At 38.4% G+C, this 9800-nt stretch overlaps 1 protein-coding gene across 2 annotated transcripts in view; it reads left to right on the top strand.

The window, feature by feature from the left end:
• Positions 1-9800, top strand: part of LOC109307593 (serine/threonine-protein kinase TNNI3K) — a 207412-nt gene that overhangs the window by 74393 nt on the left and 123219 nt on the right. For both annotated transcript variants that reach the window (XM_019531624.1, XM_019531625.1), the window contains 2 exons: positions 5765-5863; positions 7392-7530. In XM_019531624.1, the coding sequence (XP_019387169.1) occupies positions 5765-5863; positions 7392-7530 (238 nt within the window). The remainder of the gene's footprint in view (positions 1-5764; positions 5864-7391; positions 7531-9800) is intronic.

The raw sequence follows: 9800 nt of genomic DNA on the forward strand, positions 1-9800 counted from the left end.
CCCTTACAGCTGAACTGGGCTGTTTATATGGGCAGCCCTGAACCTAAAATGGCTGCCTTCATTAGGCACCTGGCGGCTGCCAGCTCCAGGGCCTTAAAGTGGCAGGCACACACAGTGCCCTGCCACGCTCTGCTTCTGTCCAACTGTAGCCAGTGATATGATTGGTATCGTTTGGATATGGTCCCTTGGAGTCTCACATAAGCAAACCTTTTGACTTAGACTTTACTCGCTTGCTCAAATTTTGATCAAATACAGCAAAAAAATGTGATCAGAGGTCAAGATCAAATGTCTGTCTATATGGGGGAAGTTTTATTTGTAATTGGATTATCCTAGTTAAGCTAGTTTAACATGATTATAATACCATATTCATACAGAAACATGAAGACCCTTAAAGCTGTGTGAGTTGATGTATTGTTACCTCGATGGAAGCTGAGTTGTAGCTTAGGGCTAAAATATTCGAAGCTGCATAAGTGATATTAGAGCAAATTCTCATTATCTAAAATCACTTAGAGTGTCTTTACATCTGTGCTGGGGTGGGTGGGGGGCACTTTAATTACAGCGGCTCTAATTAGATGCCTGCAGTGTCTCATGTATTCAGCATCCTGTGTTCAGAATGGTGGCAGGAGTGCTTTAACTAAAGCTCATTCGACTTTGATTGAGTCTGATCCAATGCATTCTAATTAGAACATGTTGGAGTAGGTGTCTGACATGCGTATAGGTGCTTTTAGGTACTTAGGCCCAGATCTTTAAAGGTATATAAGCACCTAACTCCTACTAAGGCTAATTGCTTTGGTAGACATTAGATGCCCGAGTCCCATGGACTTTCAGCAAGATGTAGAACATCTCTATGTTGCCTCCCTGCTGACTGAGGACCATCTCTGAGAAGTAAACCCCATCCATGCACTTGGACTTGACTCATACCTAATAATTTGGCAACATGAACAACTTCAAAGGGTCCTGGGCACATGCCCCAAAGCTGCTCTCAGGTCCTCTGTCTTGGGCATGTAACCAAAATGGCTATAATCTAATCAGTTAACACAACTGCATTGTATTTTTGTCCTTGTGAGGGAGCTTCCACTGAACTAACTTGATTAACCTTTTCTTCTTGTCCTTGCAGTCCAAACTGTGAAGTCAACTGATTGGTATAATGTAACACAATTGAGATACATGAAAAATAAACAGTTTTACTCTATTAATGCCACTGTATTTGCCCAGAAAAATTGTCTTCTAATAATGTTTCACAAAAGCACTTAAACGATTTTGCATACAGTACCTAGAGATACACCCCAAAATCTTGCTCCTTTAGCTACTTGCCTTTATAAGCAGAAAAACATTCTTGTGGGAAGAGCAGTATATTTCAAGACATCAGTACCGGTATCTTTTGTTATTGATTTCATCCTCAGTCGAATTCTATTAATCTTTGCTATTCCAATAGGTAATAGATTTACCAAAAGCTTAACTCAGTTCTGTCTTCTGTTCTTACGTCTAACGAGAAACAATATGTTAAAACATTTCTTATTCCTTAGTAAGACAATTCCTTTAATAGTATCTTGCATCTGTTATAAATATTTGGAAATATCTCTAAACATTTTTGCCCCATTTGATCATGATTAATTCTAAAATTCTTGCAAACCAACAAAGAGTTAAAAGACATGCCTGTTTTCTGCAAAGAATCTTCACTGGACATGAGTGATTATATCTGTGTGCTAAATTGGAGCGAATTAGGCCAGTACTCAGTACTCATATTTAGGTTTTAATGGCTTAATTAATAATGAAGACCTGAAAACCATGGCAGATTCTTTAGAAATGTTAACATAGGGATATACAGAGGCTAATGCTGGTGCATACGGCTTAATTGTTGAAAATGTCTTTCTCATTTTAATTTTACGTGCTAGAAAGTCAATAATCATTGATTTAATTTTGTTAGGAAAATTCTTATCTTTTGCCCTTGTCCAAGAGACAAAATCTGTGTGTAGTCTGTCTTGTATTTCAATTGTTGACTCCTCTTAACCTTCAAAGAGCACCTTAATTAATAGTCTCTGTTTGAAGGGGACATAATTTACTTGAAAAATTTAAAAAAGCTGTTGGTAATGCCTTTTATGTAAGACCCTTAAGAGAAAATACAGTGTGGTAACAGGAAAAGTCTTGTTGTAGATTAAAAATTGGTTATGCAGGAAGGAATGAGTTGTACTGAATAGCTGCTCCCCAGAGTGGAAAGGGCACACCAGGAGTCAGCCTTATTTAATAAATTAGGGCTTCAGCAGAAAAAAACAGGCAATAATATGTGCTGATGTCAGTAAGTTTTCTTAGTTGGTACCAAAAATGAAAAGAAAGATGTTGCTATGAGCTAGATAGATTTAAACTAGAAATGGAGGTAAAACTGGAATCTCAAATCTGACTTTGCTTTAATAGGAGGCTAAAAAGACGTAGATCTTAATATTTAGGTTTTTTCTCCTGGCTCAAATCTAAAATTAAAAAGGGCCTAATTCTTGATGTGGTTCAGATAGAGACAAATTCTTGTGGGAATGATATGCTTGTGCAATTTTGGTTAATTATAAATCATTGGCTATTCCTTACATAATGCTCTTAATGCAGCAGTTTCAAAGTTCTTCATAATACTGGGTAAGCATCATTATTTCCCCTTGTTAATAGACGGTAAAACTGAGACATTAAGAGGTTGAGGATCAGGGTTTTACATCTGGCCTGTGATGTTGGGTGTGCAAAATACCTAAGGTTTGCTTTTCATAGCAAGTGACCACCACAATGTCAAAGGAAATGTGTGAGAACTGGTGTCTGCATGAAGACACACTGATGAAGAACTGGTGAGATGCACACCTTCATTGATGGTGCCTTGCTTCCTAAAGAAAGGCTTCTCTCTACTCTTTGTATGAGGTTTTAAAACTGTCTTCCCATCTAAAGCTGTTTTTGAATTGGAAACTTATTCTTATAGATCACTCCAGAAAACCCTACTGCTTACATCTCCTATGAGTGATTAAAAACTTTCTGTGTTTTTCTGCTTGCTTAAAAAGATTGTTGTCTGTAAATCCAATAATACCATTGATCCCCATCCCCACTGCCCTTTTTCATTTATAGTTTAGTGGAGATAATGTCACATAACTCACACATTTTTTTTTATCAGTAGAGCACAAAACAGGTGGCAGTAGCATAAACTGGGGAGGGGAGGGAGGGTTGGGGGAGGAAGATAACCAGGGCAAAAGCTCCGGGCCACCTTTACTGGGGGACACAAAAATAACTGCCACCTGATAGTGCTGTTGCAATTAGTATGGCAGCAGCCCTTGCTGCCCTGAGCATCTCCCTGCTATGCCTCTGACAGATGGCACTGATGCTATTTCTATCTCCTGGAAAATATTTCTAAATTCATCCACTATTCCAGTTACTGATAGAGGTAGAGTGAAGCTACAAAACAAAACTCTGGAGTTTGAAACCCAGTCACTGATAGAGGTAGAGTGAAGCTACAAAACAAAGCTCTGGAGTTTGAAACCCAACACGTTAATCACAGAGATAGAGATTTTATCAAAATTCTGTACCAGAGCTGAAGCTAGATTCAGACCCCCATGAAGTGTGGAGGTAATCAGAGCTCTGTTTTTGTGCCTTTTCTATTATCTGCTGTTTCTTCTGAAAACATAAGCTAGCAGTTGCAAGTCTAAATTAAAATGAAACCGATACAAATAACTTTCACACTTCTCTTGTGTGGAAGCTGTGAACAGGACAAGCATATCTCTTTTCTTCACTGCTACAGCTTTATTTTCGAATAGGACTTTGTGTGTACATGTCTAGTTGAAAATGAGTCATTTAAAAACAAACAGGCCATTAAGCCAAAGAGTACATCAGCCTTTACACTACATGAATTAACTTCTCACCTAATCGTTCTGAAGCTCCCTATTGTGTTCCACCATCCTTTGGTACATGTTGCCAACAATTTAAAAAACAAGCAGTATTTCTTGTCTTTTATATCTCGTCTTTGTTTGATACATAGATAAAGTACCAGAACCATATTCTTAACTTGAGCACTGAGTTGATCTTGAACTGAGATGAAGAGATAAAGTCCCACTGAAGCCAATGGATTGAGACCATAAAGGAATGAATCCGGCCAGTTCTATAAGGATCTCAGAGGATCTGCCAGAGGCAGTAAAGGGAACAGTTGTCCCTGCATTGTTATCTATCACCAATCTGTCTCTTTGCCACCTTGAGTTTATGGCAGAAGAACTGTCTTACCTACAGAAGTATTGCTAGCTATTCCCAATGTTCCCTTGGTCTGTTTTTCACAGCACGTGTAATAAAATTAGAAAAAACAGGGTCAGCACTTCCAGTGTTCCCTCCCCACCTTGTTTTTCATGCCTCCCCTTCTGAGACTTGTAGATTCAGACTTTCTTCCGTTCAAGACCATCTGGTCCTTGCAATGGTTGGGTGCAGTTCTCTGAGGTACTTAACACTTTCATAGCCAATCAAAGCTGATGAGATTTGAATAGGTTTGGGACTTGGAAAGTTTGGTCCCTTGGCCAATGGCCCTGGGGGAGGCCTGCTGTCAATCTTAGAAAGGAAGAATTAAAAGTAAGGGAAAAAGTATTATGCAAGGCAGCTTGAAGAAAAACTACTCAATGAATCACACTGAAAAATATTTTTCAATTTAAATTATCTGAAGAAGTAATCCCCAAACACTAATGTAATGTAATGTAACAGGCCTTAGGTCCTTCAGACTCATGAATGACACTGATTCAAATGACAGGCCTCTTTGTTGCCAAAGTAAAATGAGCTGGTGATCCCACTTCTGTTACTGGTTCCCACAAATGCCCATCACAAAACATTCATCCCAGCTCGCACTAATTAGAGCAGCATTGGCAATTTCAGCTTGGAGGTGAAGAAGTGAAATAGCCACCAAAATCTCCCTCACTCAGGGAGGAGCTCCCTTCAGATAACCATTGAAAGCAGGATGGACATGAGGATGTTTAACCTGCTGCTCCCCATGTCATGGATATTTTGCAGTCCACCACCTTTCATGATCAATACATCTTCTGCATACAAAAAACAAGAGTAATCCTGAAAGTGGTATGTGGAATTACAGAAGCAATCTGTGGCACAAACCCCTTACTAGGTATAAAGACTTCCATTGTACTTTGACAAAATAGCAGTGCTTAAGCTTCAATAAATTATCCAAAGTGGTTTCATTCAAACTTCCATTTTGACAGTTATTCAGATGGTCAATGTTTCATAATTGATAGCTGTTCAACTAAAACATTGGCCTTCTGAGTAACTAGGAAAGTGGAAATTTGAAAGAGAACACTTTGGGTTAGTTATTGAAGTCCCAGGGCTATTGTCTGCTAAAATACAAAAAAGCTTTACAGCCAGGGGTAATTGCACTTGTGGATTTACCTGTGCGCATTTAAATTAAATGGGGTCTTTCATTTTTGTTTTATTTACTGTAAAAACTGTGATGTGTTTATTGCTGCTTGTTCATAAAAGTTAAAAGAAAATTAAAGGCTGTTCTGAAATACTCCGGTCAGTCATTTCTTTGCCTCTCAAATCCGTTTTTTTACTGGCAAATGTGTTTCCAGGCTTATTTATAGGGCATTAGTGACATTCAGTGTTCAGTTAAAGTACTGTAAGTTAATCACTTTTATCAGTTGTTTGCAGTTCTCGACCTTTATGGCTTGTTTTTTCTAGCTGTAATGTTACAAAATTTTATTTTATAAGGTAACAACATCCAGAACTTCTAATCGGAACCTTTTCTTTCTTTTTCTTCCAGGCTGTTGATATTCTCTTGCAGCATGGAGCTTTTGTCAATGTTCAAGATGCAGTTTTCTTCACCCCATTACACATTGCAGCATACTATGGACATGAGCAGGTATCTAAATGGGCAGAATTTGAAAAAGCTGAGCCAATGCGACCACACAATGAGCCATATGTAGGTCTATTGTCACTTGTCTGCCATATTCAAGAGGATTCCACTATAAAATAGCATTCAATGGGCTTCACATACTTAAGTTATGCCTTTGAATAATCTCTGACATTTTCAGCAGTTTGAAAGCCCATAAGAATTTTACTATTCATGTTTTAAGTACTGACTGTGAGAACCTCCAGCCAAAGTTAATACCCCACAAAAGACCTCTTGAAATTAATTGTTATTCATCAGAGAGAGTTTTACTCAAAACTATCAAAGGTTTTTAACCTGGGGATATATTTCATATGACACATATTACCCATTCTGTCCCATGGATCTCCCACTTAACCTTTAGGTATACCAGCTTAAATATTTCTAAGGAAAGGAGAATACATTTTCTACGGTAACAAAATAACTGAATTTTGGAACTGATGAATGAAATTAGTAGGAAAATTCCTATTAGCTTCAGTGAAGCCATGGTTTTACCCAGTATGTGATAGATGCAACAATCCTGCCTGCCTGATTCACAAAGGTAATGAAGTTAAAAAAAAATCACTACATGAGCTAAAATCAAACCCTTGTAATCTCATTTCCAGTTGTTTTTGTAGCGTGGGTGTGTAGCTTGGAGGGAAATACTCACATTTGCACTGTGGCAAACCCTAAAGCTCAGAAGTGGCCTTGTATCTCTTTTGCCTTGTGTGAATTCATCCCCATGCCTTTCTTTTTCTGGAAAGAAGCATATGCTGGGACATTTTTGGTTTCAAAGCATGACCTGCAGGTAGAGTATATTTCTCATTTTATTGATGTGTTATTTAGAGTGCACTGGAGAGTCATTCCCGGAAAAAGCCTTTGAAAGGACAGAGTCCAAAAGCACAGATGATTGAAAATGCTTTACTTCTATGGTTCAGTAGCAGTAAGGATGTGCACAGTGCATTCATTCCTGAGATCTTTTTTTTTCATACGTTCACTTCATCTTGCAGTAATGTTAAGACACTCTTTACATATTGGGCTGAGAGATTAGTTTGCTTATTTGCTATGAACCACTTTTGAACAAATAGTCACAGTCTTCTGAAATTATGCTAAAATGAATATGGTGCTTTTGTGATAAGGGACTCTACCTTCAGAAAGGAAACTAAGTCTGTGACATATCTAATTTATGGACTTTAAGAACATTTACTTTATTATGCTGACTAGGTCAGTTAAACAAATAAGTGTGTCTTGTTCCCTATCCCTTGCTAGCCATGTCATTTTAGAAAATGAACTGAAACCTGCTACTGCGCAATGCAATATTTTATAGACATACAACTTACAAATGGATGTTATAATGTTTCTCATGACCATATACTATTTAAGTATACATAGTCTGGTTTCAAGTAAAAAAACACAGCTTCCCTTGCGAGGTGTTAAGAAGGACAATAGACAGTATCCTTCTGGGTTTCATTTAAACATTTTTTAAATTGGATTTTCTAATTCACATATATGAAATATTTAGGTAACACGCCTCTTGCTGAAGTTTGGTGCCGATGTGAATGCAACTGGGGAAGTTGGAGACAGGCCACTCCATTTAGCTTCTGCCAAAGGGTTTCTTAATATTACAAAGCTCTTGATGGAAGAGGGAAGCAAGGCAGATGGTAAGGAAAGGTTTTTAAATTACAGTGGTACATTTACATTTGATATGTAGTGTCAAGTCCCCAGCTGACTGTGATGCAATTCTGTTCTGGTATTTTGCACATGTTTTTGTTTTGGCATTGGACAGCTATGGCAAAAAAATATCTCTGGGAAATGTTTTTTTTGCTTTCGAAATTTGCTTTTTCTATGTTTACATGCTGTTTGTGTTTGTTTTTCATGAAAAAAGCTATAGAGTGAATTTATTGGCAGAAATATTCATAGGAACAGTGAGATGTAAATGACTGATGGAGACTATTGGCAGAAAATAAATTCAAAATTCATAATCACAATAATTGACACTGCCAACCTGTTTCTAGCATTATGCTCATCCACCCAGAAAAGAGAGGCAAACCATGTGACCTATGTCAACAATCAAAACAATTCAAATGCAGGATATTAAACATCTACAATGAACCACTAATAAAAGAGTTAAGTCTAAATTACGTGGTACATAATTTTAAGTAATAAATATCACAGGGTTTCTGAAGAGAACTAGAGCTGGAATTTCAATTGGGGGGGGTGTATGAGTGCACGCACGTGCTTGTAATATATGAGTGGAGGAAGGGCAAAATATTTATCAATATTAATTTTTTGCATTTTTTACAAGTTGAGGATGTGTAAATTAGGGATTGGGGTCATCATAAGCTACTGCCAATAAAATTGTTATGTGCTTCTATACCAACATAAATTACATAAATACTGAAGATTTCACAAATAAAATATTTGATTTAGAGGGGAGTTATCCTTTCATCTTTGAAGACACATTCTGTAGTTACCATGTGCCAAGTTTTATTGTAGTTACTTTAGCAATATAAATGGTACCAATCATTATATTCAGGTAATATCTGCTGTTTAAGTGGATTCCCGGTACAGTGCAGAGCCAGGAGAATGACTGCAGCAGGTCACTTCAAAACCTGCATGCTGAGAACATGATCAGAGGGGAAGGATTGCCTAGGGAGAGTGATGCAGTGTGCCAATGATTGTTGGCTCTGGAACTGCTCCTAGGACATGACTATTGCAGGCAGATGTAAGTTAGAGCAGCCTTAAGGGTCAGAACACAGCAGGCCCCAAAGTGGCTTATAGACCTTTTTCGTCATACCCTGACCTGAGCTCCTGGGTGAAGCATAGTTTAATAGGAAAGGAGGAAATCCAGTAAGTCTATACAGGACTTGCAGGAAAGGGAGAACTGTAAGTTTATACACTTAGAATATCTCTAAAATGCCATGTTTCCTAGCTTACAACATGCCGTGGAGTATAATACGCATGTTGTTTTTGAAAAGCAAAATGAAGATTTTTTTTTTCTTCAGAGTTATGGTTCCATAGAGGAGGGATAGAGCCTAATCATCAGCTGACTCACCCTTCCTTTCCTCTTTAACTGAAGCTGAATTCCTAACTGTTCTTTAATGTTGGTCTCCCTGGGTGGATCTATCATTTTGAAAAGAGATAAAGTGTCTCTGCTAAAAAGCTAAAGGAGCTGTAAAATAGACCAGAAACATCTACCACATAGTAAAATTGGTCTAAGAAAGGTTAGCTTAATTAGTGGAACATCAAGACCATTAAAAAAGGGAGATAATTGTTAACACCTGTAGAGTAACAAACAATGAGTCATTAAGTCAGCTGACCCCCTTAGTTACCTGAACAGCCGGGATCCTGGTTTTCTCTCCTTAAAAATCACAAAATCTCTGATAAAAACTCCACAAATTATCTGATTAAAAAAACCAAAATAAGCAACTAAAAAGAAACACCACTATATATATATATATAGGCATCAATTGAACATAATGTTTTATTAATATATTTACAATTTGGAAGCCTACCAGTGGTAAAATAAAATACATTCTAAGTATCTATAAATCCTAGTATTTCTTTTGGGTTTTTTAGCATAGAAAATGAGAGCTCCCCTTGCCCCCTTTGCTCACCAGGATACAGGTCCAGGTTCCTCACTCCCCACCTACAGTCCCCCAGCATTGCTGGTGCCACTCACTCCCCACACAGAGCCCCTCATGCCCAGCAGCCCTGCCAGAGGTATGGGTCCAGGGACCTGGATCCATAGCTCTATGCCCCCTCAGCAGTGCCCAAGCCCCAGATGCTGGCTGCAGGAGATGGTGGCTGCTGCACACCACCACCACCACCACCCCTGCTGCTGCTGGGTGGGCACAGGTGTCTTACCAGGGTAGCACAGGGCTCCCAGTGGCAAGGAGCTTCTTCTCTGCCTGGCCCTGCCCTGCCCTGC

This window comes from Crocodylus porosus, unplaced genomic scaffold, assembly GCF_001723895.1.
Source record: "Crocodylus porosus isolate Cpor-Errol unplaced genomic scaffold, CroPor_comp1, whole genome shotgun sequence".
NCBI classification, from domain to species: domain Eukaryota; kingdom Metazoa; phylum Chordata; order Crocodylia; family Crocodylidae; genus Crocodylus; species Crocodylus porosus.